The sequence below is a fragment of the Monodon monoceros genome, unplaced genomic scaffold (genome assembly GCF_005190385.1).
Source record: "Monodon monoceros isolate NGI ecotype Baffin Bay Population unplaced genomic scaffold, NGI_Narwhal_1 Super_Scaffold_3, whole genome shotgun sequence".
NCBI classification, from domain to species: domain Eukaryota; kingdom Metazoa; phylum Chordata; class Mammalia; order Artiodactyla; family Monodontidae; genus Monodon; species Monodon monoceros.
The window spans coordinates 100,876,884-100,900,330 of NW_021703780.1; the positions used below are offsets into that span (position 1 = coordinate 100,876,884).

Here is a 23,447-nt window from a genome sequence, read left to right on the forward strand (position 1 = left end):
GCATCCCATAAGCAATTGCATGCTAATAAATTAGATAACTCAGATGACATGAACAAATTCCTAGAAAAACACAGAATACCATAACTGACTCAAGAATGAATACACAATTTGAATAGGCCTATATAGTAAGTGAAGAGATTAAATTATAATAATAATAATTTTTAAAAAACTGCCCACAAAGAAAGACAGCCCAAGGCCAGATGGCTTCATTGGTGAATTCCACCAAACATTTAAAGAATAATTAATACCTATTCCTCACAAGTGCTTCCAAAAAATAGAAGAGAAGGGAGCACTTCCCAACTCATTCTATGAGGCCATCCTCACCCTGAACCCCAAAGCAGACAGAGACATCACATGAAAAGAAAACTACAGACCTATATCTCTTGCGAATATGGATGCAAAAGTCCTAAAAAAAAAAAATGCTAGCAAACCGAATCCAGCAACATATATAAAAGAATTATACACCATGACCAAGCGGGATTCATCCCAAGAGTGCAAATTTGGTTTAACGTCTGAAAATCGATCAATGGAATGAAGGACAAAATACACATGATCATCTCAATAGATGCAGAAAGCATTTGATAAAATGCAACACGCTTTCGAGATAAAAGCACAAAAAAACTTGGAACAGAAGGGAACTTCCTCAAGCCGATAAAGGGCATCTACCAAAAAAAACACATCACTGACCTTATAGTTAATGGTGAAACCCTGGAAACTTTCCCTTTAACTACAGGAACAAGAAAAGAACGTTCACTCCTGCCGCTTCTGTTCAGCATTGTTCCAGAGGTTCTATCCAGGGCGATTAGACAATTGAATGAAATAAAATTGCATCCGTATTGGAAAGGAAGAAGTAACATTATTTCTATGCACAGATGAAATGATATTGTATATAGAAAATCCTTAGGAAACCACTCAAAGACTGTTAGAGCTGCTAAACAAATTCAGCAAGGTTGCAGGATACAAGGTTAATATACAAAAATCGATTGTATTTCTCTACACTTGGAAAGAACAATCTGAAGATGAAACTGAGAAAACAATTCAGTCAACAATAGCACCAAAAAGAATAAAAGACTCAGCAATAAATTGAACAAAACAAGTGCAAAATGTAGTCTGAAAACTACAAAACATTGTCGAAAGAAACTAAATAAAGTCTCGATAAATGGAAAGACATTTCATATTCATGGATCGGAAAACTTAATATTGTTTAGGTGACAATACCGTCTAAACTGATCTACAGATTCAACGCAGTCCTCATCAGGATCGCAGATGGCTTCTTTGTAAAAATCGAAAAACTGATTCTAGATTTCACATGGAACTGCAAGGGACCGAAGAGCAGCCGAAACAATCCTGAAGAAGACATAGTAGGAGGACTCACACTTTTTGCTTTCGAAAGTTTTTGAGTGAAAAAAGCAAGGAGCAGAATAACATGCAAAGTATAATAAACAGCTACTTAACAATCCCCTCTTTGGGGGGAGTGCATACATTGAAGTTTCGCACAAACTCATAGAGCTCTTAACTTACAGAGCTTCAGTCATAGCTAGCCTTCCCGAAGAAGAAGGAAAAGGCACCTGAAGGTCTCCAAGGATGCTTTCCCACCTGGTGTCAATTTAAGCCACTTTTGGAGGTGGTGAGCCTGAAGTGTGAGGTTTCAGTCTAAGGATTTAATGTGGTCGGCTGGTGAGATTGAAATAAATAAAAAATTAAACCAACTTTCCTTTTCTTGAGAACTAACTGTGTGCCTGGGGTCCCATGTTCTTCAGCTCATGTAATCCTTAGAGGAGAGGCCTTAGGCTCAGAGAAGGTAAATGGCTTCCCGGGGTCACACAGAGGGGAAGTAGCAGAGCTGGTCCAGGTGCGCTTGATTTCAAAGCCCATCCTGGGTTCACTCCCCGGTGGTGGACGGGATGTGGAAGCTCAGGGAAGCTGGCGGGGTCTACTGCTCACCTGGCTTCTCAGGGATGGCCTGTGCGGGTGAGTGGCCCCAGCACACACGGCTAGGATGACCTCTGTGACGCCCAGCAGGGAGACGTGTGTGGTGGACACTTCCCTTGGTCACCCCATCCCACCCGTGAGAGCTCTGAACAGGACGTTCGTTGACGTAGGGCTGCGATCTGTCTCCCTGGGACTTCCCCACCTGTCCCCCGAATGCCACAGGCTTCCGCCACCTTGGGACAGCCCTGAAGAGACTTAGAGGGTTGGTGCCTGGACCTTCTCCAGGCCGAGCCACTTCTGATCCTTACAGGAGGCGTCCCCAGCCTCCTCCGCATTCCATCTGTCCCCTCCAGCCCCCCTGCCCAGGTTGGCCCCGTCCCTCTCTAAGGTGGGACCTCCTGTCTCGGTGTCTGGGGGTCTGAGGGGTCAGTCTTCGGGAGCTTGTAGAGTGTGAAGGAGAGAGGAGCCCCGGGGTCCCTCAGGGGAGGAGATGCCAGCGTCATGGGGTCCTGTGGTCACGTGTACCCAGGGCGACTTCAGGGAAGATCCATCACAGTTCCTGATACCCCCCCAGTCTGGGCCCCTCTGGACGGCCAGCGCGGACCCCGAGCCTGAGGCTGGCGTGGCACGGCCAGGCTCCTCTCCTCCCAGGAGCGCCTCGTGGTGGTTTCCGTAAGTTGGTGGCGATTGCATAACTCTTTCACCAACTGCCATGCCGGATATATTTTGCAACCCAGCCCGCTGTGCCACACGTGTCGGCTGGCACTGCCAGGCCTCCCGCAGAGGCCGGAGGAAGTCTGAGAGTGAAGCACACTGACAGCGCTGCCCGGGACCTGTCAGCCGCAGGACCTGCTCCTCTCCGTCCTCAGGGGCGCTCCCAGGACCCCACTGTCCTCTGGCCAGAACGGGGAGCTGTCAAGTCCACGGAGCAGCCCCAGCAGGTATGGACTTCTGAGGAGACACTGGCACCTGCCAAGAGCTCTTCTTGGTGTTCAAGGGAAGATAGGCCCCAAAGTCACACTGGAGGGAGGCCTGCGCACATCACCCCGAGGGCAGCATCCTGCGGGCGTTGCTGGGAGAGGCCCCACGGTGCACGAGGTGCAGCACGGCAGAGCGAATTCTGAGGAAGGGTCGTTCTAAGAGCGGGGAGAGGGGCGTCCACCGGCTGACGGAGCAAGAGACAGGAAGTCCACCAGGCTGTGCGCCGCTGGCCAAGGACAGCTGCGAGGGAGGACCAGGACCTTGAGGCTGGCTTCTGCCCACCGCTCTAGGTGCGCCGATGCTCCAGGGGTTGGCAGGTGATCCTGACGGATTCGTGATGCTCCCAAAGCAAAAGCCTGCAATCTCTGGGAAAACGGAGGTTCTCGGCAGAGTCAGGAAGCACAGTGGACACTGCTGGCTGCCAATGGCTCCCAGCTGAGACCGTCACTTGCAGCTAAAGAGAGCCGTCTCTCCCAAGGCCAGACCCCTTCTTGGGGGCAGCCTGCATCCGATGGCTGGCTAGTGCAGGGGTCTAAAGGCCCAGCCCCCCCACTTCCACTTGGACAGCCCTGAGGACCACCCCGGCTCCAGCTCCCCCCGGCAAGTTGGCTGAGCCTTTGTGGTGACTGCATGGCAGACCAGCTTCGCTCTGCTTCCCTGCTGCCCTCATGAGATGCTGATTCTCAGGGCTCCCCAACAAACCTCTTGGGGACCCAACCTAGGGAAGTCCCCTGATTGCCTTTTAATTCCCACAGCAGAGGTTACCGCTGACTGCACCGGCTCCAGGCAGAGCAAACCCAGGACTCGTCATCTGTAGCCCCATCCAGCAGGAATGACTTCATACACGTGTACGGGGCTGACCCACTTACCAAGTGCCCTTCTGTGATTCATCAGAGCAGTTGGGGATCCCAAACCTTCCTAAGAAAAAAGAAGGAGGAGGAGGAGATACTGCTCCAAGAAACGGAAAAATCTAAGCATGGACTTTAGGTATGGCTTGATGCAGGGGCTTAAATTATGTCATCAAAACCCTGTTGGTTTTCTCTCTGAGACTCTGCTCTCAGGCAGGCTTTTTTTTTTCTTTTTTTTTTTTTTTTGGCGGTACGCGGGCCTCTCATTGTTGTGGCCTCTCCCGTTGCGGAGCACAGGCTCCAGACGCGCAGGCTCAGCGGCCATGGCTCACGGGCCCAGCCGCTCCGCGGCATGTGGGATCTTCCCGGACCGGGGCACGAACCCGTGTCCCCTGCATCGGCAGGCGGACCCTCAACCACTGCGCCACCAGGGAAGCCCTCAGGCAGGCTTTTGTCTCAGGTGGCAAGTTAGCGGCAGCGGTTCTGGACGAACACCTCCAAGTTGAAAAGTTCAGTGGGAAAGTGAATCTTATTTCCAGATGCTTAAACAGAAGTCCTGGGATTCATGTTGCTTGGCCTGACTGACTTGGTTTTAGCCATCTCTGTTTCCCAAAGTGACATACCATTTTGCGTCCCCATCAGCAAGGTATGAGAATTCTAGTTGCTCTGTATCATCTTCCACATTTGGTATTGTCAGTCTTCTTAACTTTAGTCATTTTAGTGGGTATATACTGCCTTTAATTTGCATTTCCTTGATGACAAGTGATGTTGAGCATCTTGTCATATTCTTATTGGCCAAGATGTTATGAAGTGGCCGTTCAAATTGTTCACTTTAAAAAATCAGGTAGGTTGTCTTATTATTGAGTTGTAGGAGTTGTCCTAAAAAATAAATTTTGGTTACAAACCCTTACCAGACATATACATTTTTCTCAGTCTGGGGCTTGATCTAAGCTCCAACTTTAAGAGATTAGAGAAAGAAAAACAAATTAAACCCAAAATGTTGATAAAAGGAAATAAAAAAGAGAAGAAATCAATGAAGTGGGAAATTAAAGAAACAATAGATAAAATCAGTGAAAGCAAAAGCTGGTTCTTTGAAATGATCAGTAAAATTGATAGGCCTACGATGAACTTGATCAGGAAAAAAGAGAAGTGATACAAATTACCAGTACCAAGAATGAAAGAGGGACTTCCCTGGCAGTCCGGTTGTCCTTCCAATGCAAGGGGCATGGGTTTGATCCCTGGTCGGGGAACTAAAATCCCGCATGTCACATGGTGCGGCCAAAAACTTTAAAAAAAAAAAAAAAAGGAAAGAAAAAGAAAAAAGGATGAAGGAGGAGACACCACTACAGATCTTACAGATATTTTAAGGATTATAAGGAAATATTATGAACAAGTTTGTGCCAATAAATTTGACAGCCTTGATAAAGCGGACAATTTCCTTGAAAGACACAAATTACCAAAATTGATCCAAGAAGAAATAGAAATTTAGAATAAATCTATATAAATGAAAGAAATTAAATTTGTCATTAAAAACCTTCCCACATGGGCTTCCCTGGTGGCGCAGTGGTTGAGAGTCCGCCTGCCGATGCAGGGGGCACGGGTTTGTGCCCTGGTCTGGGAGGATCCCACATGCCGCGGAGCTGGACCCGTGAGCCATGGCCGCTGAGCCTGCGCATCTGGAGCCTCTGCTCCACAGCGGGAGAGGCCAGAGCAGTGAGAGGCCCGCGTACCGCAAAAAAAAAAAAAACCAAAAAAACCTTCCCACAAAGAAAACATTTTAAAAATATAATATAAATGCTACACAAACTGTTTCAGAAAATAGAAGTGGAAGAAACATTTCTCATAAGATGCCATAAAACAGACAGAAACATCATAAGGAAAGAGGACTATGGACCGAAATCCCTTATGAGCATAGATGCAAAAGTCTTTAACAGAATTTTAACAAATCGAATATAGCAGTGTACAAAAAGGATAATACATCATTACCGCAAGGAGCTTATCCCAGGAATGCAAAGTTGATTTCAAGTCCAAAATCAATTAATGTAATCCTCCACGTTAGTAGAATAGGAAGGGAAAACCATATAATCATTTGTCAAATAAAGCATTTGACAAAATTTAACACAAGTTCACAACTAAAATTCTTAGCAAACTAAGAATGGAAGAGAACCGCCTCAGTCTGATGAAGTATGTCTGTGAAGAACCTATGGCTAATATACTCAGTGGTGAAAGATTCAATGCTAAGATTAGGAACAAGGCACAGATGTCTGCTCTCACAACTTCTGGTCAACATTTACACTGAAGATCCTAGCCAGTGTAATGAGGCAAGAAAAAGAGACAAATGGCACAAAGATAGAAATGAAAACTGTCTCTGTTTGCAGGCAACATGATTGTATACCCAGAAAACCCTAAGGAATTTTTTTTTTTAAAAGCTGCTAGAACTAAAAAGTGAATATAGCAAGTTTTCAGAATAAAAATCAATATACAAAAATGCACTGTATTTCTATATACTAGCAATGAACAATTAAAAATAGAATTTTAAAATTAACTCAGTTTACAGCATCATCAAAGACAAAATACGTAGGGATAAGTTTAACAAAATATGTGTAAGCCCTGTCCACTCAAAACTTCAAAACCTTTATAAAGCAATGTTACCTCGATTTAAAAAAATCTAAAATAAAACTACAAAACCTTATAAATGGAAATTAGAGGTGATCTAACTAAGTGGAGATACATACCATATTCGTAAATCAGAAGACCCAATAGTGTTAAGGTGTCAATTATCCTTAAATTGATCTATATATTCAATACGATCAAAATCAAAATCTTATAGGCTTGGGGCTTCCCTGGTGGCGCAGTGGTTGGGAGTCCACCTGCCGATGCAGGGGACACGGGTTCGTGCCGCGGTCCGGGAAGATCCCACATGCTGTGGAGCGGCTGGGCCCGTGAGCCATGGCCACTGAGCCTGCGCGTCCAGAGCCTGTGCTCCGCAACAGGAGAGGCCACGAGAGTGAGAGGCCCGCGTACCGCAAAAAAAAAAAAAAAAAAAAAAAAAAAATTTTATAGGCTTTATTAAGAGAGAAATTGACAACCGAATTTTAAAATTTATATGGAAAAGCAAAGGACCTAGAAGAGCCAAAATAATCTTGAAAAAAAGAAAGAGCGGAGTCAAAAGATTTACAGTCTGATTTCGAGACTTTCTTTAAAGCTATAGCAATGAAGACAGTGTGATATTGGTGTAAGGATAAACCTATAGATCGATGAAAAAGAAGAGTCCCAAAATAGACCCACACTTATATGGTCAATTGATTTAAAAAAATTTTTTTATTAGAGTATGGTTGATTTACAATGTTGTGTTAGTTTCAGGTGTACAGCAAAGTGAACCAGTTATACATATACATATATCCACTCTTTTTTAGATTCTTTTCCCATACAGGCCATTACAGAGTACTGAGTAGAGTTCCCTGTGCTATACAGTAGGTCCTTATTAGTTATCTTTTATATATAGTAGTATATATATGTCAATCCCAATCTCCCAATTTATCCCCCCCGGTTGAGAGGCTTTTTTTTTTTTTTTTTTTACAAACGTACCAAAGTAATTCAATGGGGGAAAATACTGCTTTTTAAACATATGGTGGTTGAACAATTAAATATCTTTATGGAAAAAAATGAGTGCCAACCCTTGCACCATACTCAAAAACAATCCAAAAGGGATCAGAGATCTAAACCTGAGAGCTAAAACTTATAAAAGTCTAGGAGGGACTTCCCTGGTGGCGCAGTGGTTAAGAATGTGCCTGCCAATGCAGGGAACACGGGTTCGAGCCCTGGTCCGGGAAGATCCCACATGCCACGGAGCCACTGAGCTCGTGTGCCACAACTACTGAGCCCGTGAGCCACAACTACTGAGCCCGCGCGCCTAGAGCCCATGATCCGCAACAAGAGAAGCCACTGCAATGAGAAGCCAGCACACTGCAAGGAAGAGTAGCCCCCGCTCGCCGCAAATGCAGAAAGCCCGTGCGCAGCAACAAAGACCCAACACAGCCATAAATAAATAAATTAATTAATTAAAAGAAAAAAAAAGTCTAGGAAAAAACATTTAAAAAAACCTTTGTGACACTGAGTTAGGCAAAGATTTCTTAAATAGAACACAAAAGGCACAATCTATGAAAGAAAAATAATGAAATAGACCTTGTCTTTATTATTATTATTTTTTTGTTTAAATAGTGTGCTTTAATAAATGGAAATATCTTCATCTAAACAATAACACAAAAAGGCAGGCTGAGCCCTTTGAAGTGGCTTTGTTTCGTCTTTATTATTTTTAAGTCAGATACTTAGTACACATTCTTTATTAGGTTTTTAAAAGTTCTTTCTTGTTTTTGGATTACAAAAGAAATACATTTGTTATTACAATTCAAACAACGCTGCTCACAGAGAACCTTAAGGAATGCATACACGATTATCATATAGGGTTTTTAAAAATACTAATGGGATCATAATATATGTATTATTCTATAACTTGGTTTTCCCCCACTTGAAATAAATTGTGGACAGTGTTCCCCATCAGCACATGCATAGGTAACTCATCCATTTAAAAAGCTACATAACAAGCCGAGTAATGGCTGTATCAAAATCTACTTAACCAGTTCATATTTATGGGTATTAAGCTGTTTGCAGTATTTTTGCTTTACAAATGATGTTGGTACATTTATTTTCTCACGCGCTAGTATTTCTGAATGATCTGTTACTAAGTGTGTGGTTGTAGGTATGTACACTTTACATTTAGATGGCTTCCAGCTAATTGCTCTTGCAGAAAGGCTGTATCAATTTATATCCCACCAATAGTGGAGGAGGGTGCTTACCTTCCCATGGGCTCGCAGTCAATGGATGTTATCCCTCTTGTTGCTTGTGTAATTTTTTGTCTGAGTGGCCAGTCTGTTAAATGAACAATGGTATCTCGTTGTTGTTTTTAATTTTCATTTATTTGATTGCAAATGAGGGCATGCTTTCTTTTCATATGTTTATTGACAATGATATTTCTTCTTGAGTGAATGGCGTGTTTTTCTATTGAGTTATTTGCCTTTTTCTTATTGATTTTTAAGAACACTTTGCATATTACAGATATTGACTGTTACTTCCTTATATGCATTGCAAATACTCTCTCCCAGTCTATTGTTTTTCTTTTAAGTTTGTTTATAGCACCTTTAACTATACAGAAGTTGAAACTTCTTTTGTAGTCCAATGAATCAATCCTTTATATTTTCTACTTTCTGCATGATGCTTAGAAAAACCCTCGCTCCCTCAAAGTTACAAAAAAAAGTTGTTCCTTTTCTTCAAGTATGTAGTGAATTCTTGTGTTTCAACTGTATTGGTGGTGTTTTAACATTTCAGCTAGGTGTTGATTACACAGGTATTTTTTATATTATTCAGGTACTTCTGTGTACCTGAAGTATTTCACAATATGTTTTTATAAAGAAATAAAGAGAGGGGAAAACCAAATAAATATTTGATGGGGTTGCACTGCCAGAAAAAACTCCGAGCCTGGTAAAAACAAACTCACAAAAACAAACAAACAAAACAAGACTACGTGACGTTATCTCTAAGCCTAAACAATCTTTAATGTCTGGAATCGGCACCGTCAGGAGCTGGTTACTTACTAAAGAGATGAAGAGCTCCAATGCCCACCGCAGACATGGCCATGGCAGGGCGGGCAGGGAGCAGCCTCCCAGGGAGCAGAACCGGGGCAATTGAATTGGCCGCCCAAGAAACTCACGGAGAAGTTTCAAACACGCCACCACTTGGATGGACCTTGACGACATCATGCCAAGTGAAAGAAACCAGTCATAGAAGACAGAGTGTGTGGTTCCACGTACATGAAACGTCCATAGCAGAGACAGAAGGCAGATTAGTGGTTGCCAGGGGCTGGGAGGACAGAGAAAGGAGAGTGCCGCTGGATACAGCATTTCTGGGGTGATGCAAATCTTCTAAACTTAGATTGTGGTAACGGTTGCACAACTCTGAACAGACTAAAAGCCACTTACCGCTAATCTGCTCTTCCATGTTTTAGCATGTATCAGGCCTTCATTCCTTTTTATGGCCAAGTAATATTCCATTGTATCTCCAGACCACAGTTTGTTGATCCATTCCTCAGCTGATGGGTTGGCATTTGGCTCGTCTCCACTTTGGGGCCATCATGAACATGAGTGCACACGTTTGTGTGTGGACATGTTTTCCTGCGTCTTGGGTGCATACTTAGGAGTTGCGTTGCTCCAATGGCGTAAAGCAGGGGTCCCCAACCCCCGGCCGTGAACCGATACTGGTCCGCGGCCTGTTAGGACCTGGGCCGCACAGCAGGAGGTGAGTGGTGGGCAAGTGAGCAGAGCTTCATCTGCTGCTCCTCATTGCTCCCATTACCACCTGAACCAGCCCCCACCCCCGGCCCGGTCCGTGGAAAAATTGTCTTCCGTGAAACTGGTCCCTGGTGCCAAAAAGGTTGGGGACTGCTGGTGTAAAGAATACGGTGATTCTGTCTCACGTTTCCCAGGGTTCTTGCTAGCAAGCCTTGAGATGTGCTGTGGGTCGTGTGCACTGCGTGGTCACCTCCTCTCCCCTTGCCAGGGTTTGGAAGGCCCGATTACTAAGAAGTAGCAGCCGTGTTCTCCCCCAGCCTTGCCTTGTTATGTGGTACTGCAGGCCGCTGTGCCCATAGTGAGAGTGGACAGAGGGCAGTGGAGGCAGAAACCAGCCCTGTTTCCATGGCTGTTTCTCGCTCTCCCTGTCTCTCTGTCTTGCAGTCTCTGTCTGTCTCTCTCTGGAAAGCCTGTAAGGACCCATCTGCACCCTGGCTGTCACCCACAGCTGGCTTGGCCCCCACCAGGAAGTGGTCCAGGGAGTCTCTCAGGGAGTATGTGAAGAAGCCACGTGGACATCTGGGCAAAAGCAACAGCAGGTGCAAATGTCCTGGGGTGGATGTGTGCCAGGTGTGTTTGAGAAGCAGCCAAGAAGCCAGATGGGCTAGATGTGAGCAAGCCAACAGGATGAGATCCAAGGGGTAACGAGGGTCCAGGTGGTGTGGGCTCCTCGGAGCCAGGAAGACCAGGCTCACATTTTCACAGGGTCCCTCTGCTGCGGTGGTCTGAGTGGACAGTAGGGAATTTGTAGGCTTCCATCAAGAAAGCTAGTGCAGGGCTTCCCCGGTGGCACAGTGGTTGAGAGTCCGCCTGCTGACGCAGGGGACGCGGATTCGTGCCCCGGTCCAGGAAGATCCCACATGCCGCGGAGCGGCTGGGCCCGTGAGCCATGGCCACTGAGCCTGCGTGTCCGGAGCCTGTGCTCTGCGAGGGGAGAGGCCACAACAGTGACATGCCCGCGTACCGCAAAAAAAAAAAAAAAAAAAAAAAAAGGAAGCTAGTGCAGTAATCCAGGTAAGACTTTGGCAGCTTGGACCAGGGCAGTAGCTGTGTTGACGCTGGGAAATGGCCAGATTTTGGAATAACAGACTGAAGGCGGGTGTGTGTGTGTCGGGGGGGGGGGGGGGACGTCCCCGTGACCTTGGCTCACAAGGTGGCAGAATGACTTCCAAAATGCAAATGTAACGCACCCACCAAGGTAACTCCAGTCCGGTTTTTCCATCTTAATAGTCAATACATTTGTTTCCATGTGATTCAGAATGGGCTATATTAACTAGCCCATTGAACCCATCATTTTGTCAGTGATATAAAATTATCTTTTAGTAACAATTTAATTTATAAAGACATGAATTGATTTAAAGAAAATGATCACCGAACAGCACAGGAGGTGAAGAGGTGTGGCAGAAAGCCCTGAAGATGGCAGTGGACGTGACCGTGCTTTGGGGAAGCTCTGGGCACACCTGGGCCTCTCCCTGCACAGCCACGTGGGACAGTGCCTTTTCCAGGAGTGTCTGAGCTCGTCCACCCTCTGGCCTTTGCACTTACTCTGTCCAGGTCTCACGTGTCACCTCTGAGATTTTTTTGCAAGATTGCTAGTCATTTATTTTTTACATTTACATTTTTAATCCATCTGGAATTCGTTTGGATATATCTAAGCGGGGTCCAGTTTCATTTTCTGCCAGATGGAGGTTCACTTGTGCCAGCACCACTTATTTCACAATCTACCCTCTTCCCACCGAACTGAAATACTACCTTTGTCGTATATTATGTTCTCATGTACACTGGAATCTATTTTTGGATTCTCTGTTCTTTTCCATTGTCTGTTCCTCTGCCAATGCCACATTGATTTGATTATAGTGGCTTTATAGTATGTTCTTATTTCCGGTAAGGCAAAAACCCCATGTTACTCTTTTTCCAATTTTCCGTGGTTATTCTTAGGCATTTATTCTGCCACATAATCTTTGAGGTCATTTTATCCAGTTTTTAAAAATTCACCCTGTTGGTATTCTAATTTGAATTATGTTAAATTTGTGCAGAACATTTGGGAGAATTGACATTTTTATGGTATTAAGTTTTCCCATCCGAGAACATGGCCTGGCTTGCTCTCTTCCAGATCTTTTTTTTTTTTTAATAAATTTATTTATTTTATTTTTGGCTGCGTTGGGTCTTTGTTGCTGTGCATGGGCTTTCTCTAGTTGCGGTGAGCAGGGGACTACTCTTTGTTGCGGTGTGAGGGCTTCTCGTTGTGGTGGCTTCTCTTGTTGCGGAGCACGGGCTGTAGGTGTGCAGGCTTCAGTAGTTGTGGCACACAGGCTTAGTTGCTCCGCGGGATGTGGGATCTTCCCAGACTAGGGCTCGAACCTGTGTCCCCTGCATTGGCAGGTGGATTCTTAACCGCTGTGCCAGCAGGGAAGTTCCCAGATCTTATTTTGAAATCTTCCAGAAGATTTAATCCCACTTGTGTCTCTATACTTCTACTTCATGTGCTTCATTTCCATAAAGAATATACAGTTCTGTTTTGTGTTTAAAATTCTGCCAGTTCTTCCTCTGACTGAAGCATTGTGCTTCATATCCATTCACACAACGTCACCACTGCACAGCGTTCCATCCAAAGAAGGTCCCACTCTTGGTTAATCTATTAGCTCGCATCCAGAGTTTCTTTATAAATTTTTTTTTTTTAACTAATAGTGCCTCATGAATATCCTTGTCCACATCTCTTCTGCTCATGTGGGAGAGTTTCTCAAATGCCTAGAAGAGGAACTGCTGGGTCATGTGCATTTATATCTTCAACTTTACTAGATACAACCAAAGTACTCTGCAAAATACTTGTACCAATTTACATTCCAGCCAAGAGGGCCAGAGAATTCTTGTTTCCCTGTGTTCCAGCCAGTGATGGAATTTTCTCCTCCACTTACCTTCTTGGCAAACTTCTGTGCCTCTCCATCTTTATTTTTTTGTTTTTGAATTTTATTTTATGTATTTTTTTATACAGCAGGTTCTCCATCTTTATTTTCAATCAAACATTTTTTTTTGTTTTTTAATCTTTATTTTTTATATAGGATATATATATGTATGTGTGTGTGTATCTATCGCTATCCAATCTCCATCTAAGTATCATCTGTGTAATTTCAACAGTGATCAGAGCTTACACAGCAGTCTTTCTCCTCTCTCTATTCCCAGCCCCACAAACCGAGATCCTTTTGTCGGTGCAACCATTGTTAACAGTTTCTTCTGTTTTCCATCCAGAGAAATTCTATAAATATGTACACAAATCTGTATGTATCTTCTCTCCTTATCCCCATTTTTAATCACACCAAACTTAGGCTTCTGCACCGTTCCACTAATTCTCTCTTGGGATCATTTGATATCCATTACAGAAAGAGCTGCCTTTTTCTTTTCTTTTCTTGCCTTCCTTCCTTCTTTCCTTCCCCCTTCCTTCCTTCCTTCCTTCCTTTCCTTCCTTCCTTTTCTTCTCCCTTTCTCCCCTTCTCTCATTCCCTCCTTCTCTGTTTCTTCCTTTCTCTTTCTTTTTCTTTTCTTTTCTTTCCTTCTCTTTCTTTCTTTCTCTTTCTTTCTTTCTCCCTTTCTCCCCTTCTCTCCTTCCCTCCATCCCTCCTTCTCTCTGTTTCTTTCTTTCTTCCTAACTTTTTCTTCCTTCCTTCCGTCCTTGCTTTCTTTCTTCCTTCCTTTCTTTCTCCTTCCTTCCTTCTTTCCTCCCTTTCTTTCTTTCTTCCGTCTTTCTCTTCCTTCTTTCTTTCTTTCTCTCTCTCTTCAGGAGCATAACACTCCACTGTTTGGCTGTATATTTTTAAGAGTCTGTTCCACGTGAGCATCTTTTGTTTCCAATTGTGCCATAATGTACAAGGCTGCAATGAATTTCCTTACAAATTTCACAAGTGTAAGAGCCTATCTATCAGATAAAGGCCTATAAATGGAATTCCTGGCTCAAAGTGTAAGTGCATTTGTAAATTTGATAGTGTCACATTTCCCACGCCACCCTGAGTGCATCAGTTGACACCCGCCAGCTTGTCTCCCCCACCCCCTCAGGAACATAATATGTAACCAGAAGTTTTGATACTTGCTAATACTGATAGGTATAAAATGTTATCTCAAAGTAGTTTTTAATTTATTTATTTTTAAGCATCTTTATTGTGGTATAATCTACACACCATAAAGTTAACTTAAGCATACATTTCGATGAGTTTTAGTAAGTTTATGGAGTTACAACCATCACCATAATCTAATTTTAGAACATTTCTCTCATCCCAAATCTGTCAACGTATTTTTTTAAAAATAAATTTATTTATTTATTTATTTATTGGCTGTGTTGGGTGTTTGTTGCTGCACACGGGCTTTCTCTACTTGCGGTGAGCAGGGGCTACTCTTTGTTGCGGTGCGTGGGCTTCTCATTGCGGTGGCTTCTCTTGTTGCGGATCATGGGCTCTAGGCATGCGAGCTTCAGTAGTTGCAGCACGTGGGCTCAGTAGTTGTGGCACACGGGCTCAGTTGCTCTGCGGCATGTGCGATCTTCCCGGACCAGGGCTCGAACCCATGTGCCCTGCATTGGTAGGCAGATTCTTAACCACTGGGCCACCAGGGAAGTCCCTGTCAATGTATTTAAAATTTTCATTTCTCTGACTGAGATTAAGCATGTTTTCATTAAGAGACCTTTCTATTTCCTTTTCTATGAATTTTCTGTTCACACCTTTGCCCATTTAAAAAAAATTATTTAGTTGGCTGCGCTGGGTCTTAGTTGTGGCACGCAGGATCTTTAGTTATGGAGGGTTCTTATTTGCAGCATGAGGGATCTAGTTCCGTGACCAGGGATTAAACCTGGGTCCCCTGCATTGGGAGCATGGAATCTTAACCACTGGACCACGAGGGAAGTCCCTGCCCATTTTTTAATTGTATTTTTTCCTTATTGATTTGCAGACACTCTTTATATATTATGTTCCCAGACTGGGTTAAGTGCCTTTCCTCAAGCAGGCACCTGGGATTCCAATTCCCGTAGACTAGAATGAGCAGAATCTCTTGATGTGCCTGCCTCTCCACCACCCTGTGAGCTGCCTGCACAGAGTGACCATACCTGGTCTCAGTCCACATCCCTGACCTCTCAGCAGAGGACCTGGCCCAGAGTAGGCCTCTGCAAAAAAGCCTGGGTTCAATATTTGTACATCTGTGGTCTTTACCCGTTACAGCTCCTATCACAGTTTGTGACAATGTATTAATTGACGTCAAGTCGGCTTGCTCCCTGAGGCAATCCATGGATGGGTACCATAGCCATTGTTTTCAACACTGTATACCCAGGGTCCCGAACAGCGTGGCTTAGCACACCGTTTTAAAGTGCTGATTGGACTTATTAACTAACCAATTACTAAGTGGTTTACAGTACCTGGAGGGAGAAAGATATTGGAAATACCCCCAAAGTGTGCAGAGAAGGAAGGCCAAAAGCAACACAGCCCCAGCACCCAGTATTTCTATGAGGGACATGTCCCTGACCCAGGGGCCTGAATTGGGTGGATGGGGACCCTGGGGCCACCAGGGCAGGCGATACCAAGTCCCTCATGGCATCACTGTGCAGAATGTGGGCCCAGGGTAGCCAGTTTTTCAAGAGAAGCTGGAAATGAGTCTCTTTATGTGAAATCTCCCACTTCAGAATATCGTTAACAATCAGTTGTTGCATGAGCCCCTGAGACTTGGGCTGCCAATTTTCAAAGGCTGGGCTACAAAACTCTTTTTAAATACATGCTCATGAGTAATTCTCGTAACAACCCCGGGGGCCAACCTGAGGCTCAGACTAGGAAAGCGACTTGCCTAAGGCCACCCAGCCAGGAGGGGTAGTGTGTGTTGGGGAAGTCCTGGCCCTAGATCCTGAGCTACTTACTTCCAGGAGAGAATGGGGGCATTCCTGAGGAGCAGGGAGCTAATTCTCAGAGCCCTGTGGCGGGGTGGGCCTGGCCTGGTGCCCGATTAGACCCTGAAGAGGGAGATGGGCAGGTCGAGCTCCACCTGGAAGCCCATTCGGGCTGTGGCCTTCTCTTGGCTCTAGACGCCGTGCTGTCCGAGCCCAGGCGCAGCAATAAATCATTGTCGCCTCTTGACAACGCTGGTATAATTACCTTGTATTATGAGTGAAGTCTCGGGGGCTTAGGCCTGGGGAGAGAGGCCGGGCACCCTGAGGACGGGGCTGTCGCTGCCCTCATAGGCACAGTGGGCGCACATGCTGGAGGTCTCCGCGGTGCTCTCTCCTCAAGCCCCCGACCCCAGACTTGCAGGCTGCGGCAGGTCAGTGGAGCCAGGCACCCCGGGGCCAGGGCATGGGTGCTGGGATGGTATAACGGTGAAGAGAAGGTGCCGGGTCCGGCCCATCTGCCCTCATTCCCTTGTCCCCAAAGGATTCCAGCCGCTGGGCTGTTGTGAGGAACAAGACAGACCCCCTCCCCCCAGGGAGCAAGCAGACAAGCCGCTTTTACATTGTGCTAAGTACTCACTATAAAAGAAATACATAGAATAGACCGAGAAAAGTGAGGCAGAGGAGGGCAACACTTCCCTTCGGGGGTGGGGGGTGACATCTGGGTAGAGGTCCTGGGCTGGGAAAGTTCTGGCCCCAAAGAACAGGAAGGAGGCAAGAGAAAGGGACCGGGTCTGAGGGGTCAGCAAGCCCTGTTATGTATGTTCCAAAGGAGTTTGGCTTTTACTCTTAAGTTCAGAGGGTACTTCTAATAAATGATTTCTTGCTGCCAACTAAGCTGTGTGACGTTGACAGTTGGCACGTCTATAATTTCCTGCTGGTCCATCCATCCTTTCCACAAACGGTTATGGGGCATCTACTGAGGGCCAGCCTGGCCTTGGGGGCACAGCAGTGGCAGAACAAAGCCCCCGCTCTGCAGAGCCCAGCTCCTGGAGGAAGGGACCCCGGTCCACCTCTCCAACCTGGCAGCTCGCACCCCGGCGGCAGTCTCCCCAGACCCCGGTCGGAGACCCGCGGCCGCCAGGTGGCGCTCTGCGCCTGCGCACCGGCCGCCGCTCCGGGGTCGCCGGGCCGAGACCAACCCGCGCCGGGGAGGGGCGGCGGGGGGCGGGGGCGGGGCCCGCGCCGCAGGTTATGTGACTTTGGGTTTGACCTGCCTGGAGAAGAGCTAATCCCGCCTTATAATAGACTCCGGGGAGATAGGGAAAATGGCTGCGGCGCTATCTGCGTCGCCATGGGGATCATCGCACACGCTCTCGAGCGCGCGCACACGGGCGGGGCGCGAGCCCGGAAAAATACAGCCTTTGTCGGCGGCGCGTGTCACTCACGGCGCGGGGACCTCTGGCGGCTGGGCTCCGGTCTCTCTTACCCCAGGTGCAGAGCGACGAGGCTCTGGGGCCCCTGGCAGGGCGTCCCACTGAGGCGGGTTGGGACCCCTGGGTGTTGCCAAACTCTTCGGAAGACCCCTCTGCCTCACACACCCCCACACCCCGTTTGGGTCACAGCACTCCTGTTACACGGCACAAACCACTCCTTCCACTGCGGCGTCTATCACACCCGCACGCACCATTCTTTCCTGGCGGTGGCCAGCTCGTGTGTCCCGCCCCCAGCCCCAAGCAGGCACAGGGACAGGCCCCTGCCCCCTTGCCCCGCTAGCAGCGCCCCGTAGCACGCATGACAGATACACAAGGACACAAGCACCCTCACGCAGATCTGTGCACACCCCAAGCCCCACGCTGGGTGCACACTCCTGGTAGTCACAGGCATGCCCAAGAGGACGCGTGGCCCCGAGCCCCTGTAACACACCCATGCCTGAAGGTACACATACACCCCCGCCCTGGCGGCAGGCGACACCACCTCCTGTGTGCACCCCTAGACGGCCCTAAGGAGGGCAGACTCATGAAGGCACTCACAGTGCCGCCCCACACACACACCTGTGCCCACGCGCTTGCACAGCTGCTCTTTCACACACGTGTCTACTCACCCTGAGGGACATGAATGCCCACACGGTCACGTGCGACACCGCTTCCTCAAGCAGCCTCACCTGGGCCATCCCCAAACAGCGTGAGCGCTCCACTTGTTCGAAGCGCCCGCGTGCACACTAACGCCCTTGCTTGTTCAGTGCCCACTCACTGGCACACCCGCCTGCCCGTCCAAACACGCCGGGCACACCCGGGGGCTCACACTCGGGTGCCGCTGGCAGGCAGGCAGGCAGGCAGGCGGCACGGCACCAGGCGCCCGAGTGCCCCCCGCAGACGGCTATCTGCCTGCCCATCGACGCGCGGATCTGCGGTGGTAAATGATGCATTCGATGGCGGGCGCATTTGTTGTGCGCGCTCTGAAAGGGCTCCGATAATCTGGAAGGCAGAGATAAGGAACACCATTTATTCCGCGGCACTTTGGAAACAATTCCCAGCCCTGTACAACCCCATTCTCGGGCAGCCTCCGGGAGCCGGGCAGATAACGATTGGCTATTCATTATCTTCGCCGGGAACAAAGATTAGCCGGCCGAGATGAAAAATTACCCCGGACAGTGGCGCAGCCCCGCGCGGACCCCCCTGCCCGCTACTGCCGCCCGCGCCTTGGTGCCCCGCCCGGCCCGCGGGCTCAGCGCTCACGCCCTCCCGGCCCGCCCGACGCCTTGAGTGATCTCGTGGGCTCTCGGCGCGGGGCCCCTGGCTGTCCCTCCGTCTCAGTCTGTCCACCCCGCCCAGCCCATCTTTCGTGTCCCCACTTTCCCCTCCTTCTCTCTGGGGCCCTTTCTCCTCCCTCCCTCCACCCACCAAGGTCTACGAGCCTCTCTGGGTTCTCTTCTCTCTTCTCATCTCTATTTTTGTCCTTTCAGTGCTCTCTCCTCTCTGTATCCTCTCTGTTATCTCTCTCTTGTCTCTCTGTCCGTGTCTCTCTCTGGTTAACACTTTGACTGCTTTTCTTCCCATCTCTCTGACCCTTTCTGCCACTTTTTAGTTGTTTCTCTCTGTCCCTGTGTGTCCCCAACCCACCCCTCCACCCCCCACCAGTCCCTCTATCACTGTTACTTTTTAAAATCTGTCCTTGTGTCTCCCCGTTTCGTCCCCCTTACCTATCTCTCTGAGCCTTTCTATCACAGACTCTCCATGTCTCTCCATCCACCCCAGAGGGCCCCACGTCTCCTGCCCTCTCAAGCCGTGTTCCTGACCGCTGACCGGAGGCTGGGAGGCTGCAGCCAGCTCTCACTGGCCCAGCCCAGCCGGGAGATGGCAGCTGGGCTGGGGAGTGTGAGACCTGGAACCCCCTCCAAGGAAACAGGGCAGAACTAGGAAAGGCCCTGTAGAAACAGCCCCTGCTGGGTTCATGGGGGTGTGCTCCTGTACCCCAGGACTGGCTCCCCCTCCCCCCTCCCCCCAATGAGGCTGGGGTTTTGGGAGCGGGTGGTCCCAGAGAGGCCACCTCATTAGAGCAGTTATTCAGCATGGCGCTGGTGTAGGCAGATAAACCTTATCAGCTCATCTCCCCCTCCCAGAGACAGACAGAAAGTGCCCTCACAGATGGCACCCCGGAGCTCCTCTGGCTGCCTGCCCTGCTGGTTAGGGAAAGTGTGGATACGGCAGGCAATCTGGGAAGACACACATACAGTGTCACCCAGGGACACACTCCTCCACAGACCACAGACACAGAGTAACACTGGGTAGAGAAACATATAGTGTTCAAAGATATATTCACATACACAGATGCCCACACTCCACATACACAGATACAAACACCCCACCCAAAACACATCAATTCCACATGGAGCTATACACAGATATGCAGACACATTTGAATACACTCTCCACCCTCCCACCGTCAGTTCTAACATAAAATGATACACACCCATGCCTATGCTGTTAAAGACAGACACAGACCGCGATTCATAGACGCAGGATACCCAGAGACACACTGTTACTGACCCATACAGGGATAGACAAACACTTGGAAGTACCCACTTCCCATCACAAGGTCCATGGACACAGTGATCTCACAGATACACAGCCACAGGGACACGCATCCAGTTCCACAGATACTCCCTCCCAAGTGCACTTTCGGAGTCACATTCTGAAACGCCCACACACAATACACAAACTCTCCGGGACCCACGGTATAGAGACCCTCAATACACGAACTGTCTGGGACCCACAAGAAGAAATGGACATACTAATAGACTCAGTTTTGCAGACTTCCCTTCCCATGTGCTCACAAATGTATACACACACGGGCACACAGCCCAGAGCACATGCACAGGCAGTACAGTCACCGCCAGCTTCAAAGAAAAACCCACGCACAGCAGATGCCCGCAGAGATGGCAGGCTGGACACACCGCCTCTCTGGGCGCACCTGGGCAGGGACTTCCCAGTCTTTCCAAGGCAAAGCACTTTCTCTTTGGGCCAAAGGTCCCCACAGCACTTTCACTCTCCCTGGGCAGCTGGGATGGGACTTCAGCTGCCCTGTTGAATCTCCTGGTAGGAACTTTGGAAGTTCAAGAACTAGACTTCCTAGCTCCCAAACCCAGGAGTTTCTTGGGGTGAAGACTTCCATACCCCAACTCCTCCACCCAGCCTTCCAAGGACAAGCCCTCTACTCCCTCCCTCCTCCCCCTCGAGGGTTGCTTTGGGATGGGCCAGGGAGATGCCTCAAACTCCACTTCTAAAATGCTCTGGTGTCTGGAGTTGGGGAGTTAGGGTGGGGTACAGGTGGGGCAGGGATAGGGGCTTTGTCTACACTTAGCCAAGTCAGCCTGGAAGTGAGGCAGTTGTGTGTGTGCCAGATGTGTGTGTGTGTCAAGCTACATTTGAGTGTGTGCATGTGTTCATGTCCGTGTGGCCCAGACCTCCTGCCTGAGGATGTCCACGCGGCCACAGCTGTGTGTGCTAACGCGTGTGCACGGATACGTGTGTGGCCGTGTGAGCACTCCTGAAGGCGGGTTAGAGGAGGAGGCGCAGGCGTCTGTGTGCGTGCGTGTGTGAGTGCCTGTGCCCACGGCTCTGGAGGTCCCCGGTGAGAGAGTCTCGGAAGAGGGACGGCCGGCCTTTCTGAGCGCGCATCCCGGAGAGCAGGGGTGCGCCTGTGTGTGCGCCCCTGCGAGGGCGGGAGTGGTCTGGAGTAGTGGCGAGTAGGGTGTGTGCGCCCTGAGTGCCTACCGCCCCTCGGCCCGGCGGCTGGAGCAGGGAGACGGGGCACAGAACCCCGGGCACCCTCCTGCCCCCCTGCGGCGCCCCCCCGCCCCCCCCCCCCCAAAGTGCTGTCGAAATAAAAGCAGAGGCGCTGCGGCCGAGGGAGGGAGAAGCAGCAGGAGCGAGAGGGAGGCCGGCGGCACGCCGCTCAAGTCTATCTCCCGGCTGCCGTCGCCCCCACCCCAGCCGGCCCCCGTCATCCACCCGGCGAACAAAAGCGGCCCGACGCGCACCATGCGGCCGTTCGCCGCGCCGCCCGGGCCCCCCTGGTAACGCCGTCAGCCTGCGCGGGATCCTTTGGACCCCGCTCGCTACGCACCGCGCTGTGCGCCCCGCTCCGCCCCGGCCCCGTCCGCCCGGGGGCGCCGCCCGCCGCATCTCGCTCGGTAAGTCGCCCCTTCTCCGCCTGGCCAGGGCCCTTCCAGCCCCCAGGCTCGGCCCAGCTGGCACCCTAATCGCGCGGTCCGCCTGGCCCAGTGGCCCCTGAAGTGTGGCCTTCGGGGCTCGCCCTGGCTATACCAGCGCCTGGAACCCCAGGTCATAGGGGCCTAAACCTGAGGGAGCGTTTGGAGAGTTGTGGACAGCAGGCCCGCCTGGGGCCTGCCGCCTTCCCATTTCTCGGACGGAGCCGTAGGCCTCGAGGCCCGGTTATTCCGAGAGACGCAAAGCCCCGCCCCGCCCAGCCCCAGTGCTGGGCCCTTTGTCTGGGCCGCCCCCCACCTCCGGGCCGCGGCGGCGATGCGCCCGAGCCGGGCCGCCGTTCGCCGGCTGCACCTGCCGGCTGGTCCCGTGCGCCGGCTTTGCGCGGCTTAACCCGGCGCGCTCCTGCGTGCGCCCCCAGGCGCCGCGCCCCGCGGCCCTTTATCCTGCGTGGCTGGGGTGCGGGTGGGGGAGAGCACTGGGTCTGGAAGTCTCCCCCCTGCCCCGAGCCGGAGTCGGAATCCTTTTAGTGGGATTTCAATAAGAATGGGGCCGCCGCGGTCTCGGGATCTGCCTCCGGGAGGCGGGAGGCGTAGACGGCGGCGGTCTGGTCTGTCTGGACCCAGGGCATTTAGAATCCTTCGGCGGAGGCCAGGCTTGAACTCCAGGTTGCCTCGGCAGCGAGGGGAAAGCTCTGGCGTTCAGAGCCCCCGGATGTGGCGGCCGCTCCTTTCCCGGAAAACACGGAAGGAAATTCGTTGTTTTGGAAAAAGCCACGTCTCCCGGGGTCGGGAACATTTGGCAGTGAGCTCTGGGTCTACGCAGGCACCTCGCGCCGGGATTCGTTCATGAGCAGGCAGGATTCGAGAAGCAGGTAGGGCCAGTGCGGCTGCCCAGGCGTCTGGGGAGCGTTTCCCAGACGGGTTGACAAATTGCAAACAAATTGCGTCTAACGAAACGGATTTACCAGTTGTCCTGCTGCTGGGCTGCGGGGCTGCCCGGCCTCCGAGCACACCGTGGCAGTTCATGGAGGAGGGAGAAACGCGGCTCGATTGTCTGCAGGTCTCAGCAGGGCCCCTTGCTGTCGGGCTTGGAGGTGGCGGTTAGAACCTCGTAAAGAGATACAGGGTCTCCGAGGAGCCTCCACCCAGGGTGCGGACACGAGTAGGACGTTGGACCCTGGTCTTTACAATTCAAAAAGGCCCGGAAAACGGTTGGGGTGGGAGAATTAGCATGGTGGCCCGCCATCGTAAGACTTCAGATTTTGGGGGCTGGAAGTGAACCTGAAAGAGCAGGAGGGGCTGTTGGATCCCTGGTCGCCTCACTGGGGAGCCCCTCTGGAGAATGGCTGAGGCCCGAGAAGATCTGAGGCCTTGCCTTAGAGGGGACATCTGAACCCCTCTGGCTAGAGCGGCCCCCACTTCCTCCTCAGTACCCCTCAAGGCACATTGCCAGTGAGGCCGCTGTGTTGCAAATTAAATATCCCTAAGAAAGGCAGCCCCTAAGCAAACGGATTTCTTTAAACACCCCGTCCACTGCTGGCCAATTAGATGCCCATAGGAAAAGGTGAGAATTAGGTTACAGAGAGAGGGCAAACTTATGGTCCCAGAGGGGCCGCCTCAGGTGAGCCAAATTGAAACAAAGGGCAGGGAGGGGAGGGTCGCACAGGATGGGGAACACCTGGGCAGCTGAGTGCCGGGCT

General features: G+C 49.8%; 1 protein-coding gene across 3 annotated transcripts in view; it reads right to left on the reverse strand.

The window, feature by feature from the left end:
• Positions 1 to 14,687: 14,687 nt before the first annotated feature.
• Positions 14,688 to 23,447, reverse strand: part of EEFSEC (eukaryotic elongation factor, selenocysteine-tRNA specific) — a 215,569-nt gene continuing 206,809 nt past the window's right edge. Inside the window, exons 7-8 of one of the 3 annotated variants that reach the window (XR_003796592.1) lie at positions 18,121 to 18,493; positions 14,688 to 14,723 (exon numbers count right to left, since the gene is read on the reverse strand). Coding sequence is in view for 1 of the 3 variants with exons in the window: in XM_029242025.1 (XP_029097858.1) it covers positions 18,396 to 18,493 (98 nt within the window). In the remaining 2 variants the exon portion in view is untranslated. Of the gene's footprint in view, positions 14,771 to 17,331; positions 18,494 to 23,447 lie in introns of those variants that run through there. The other 2 variants (XR_003796593.1, XM_029242025.1) reach the window with 2 other exon arrangements.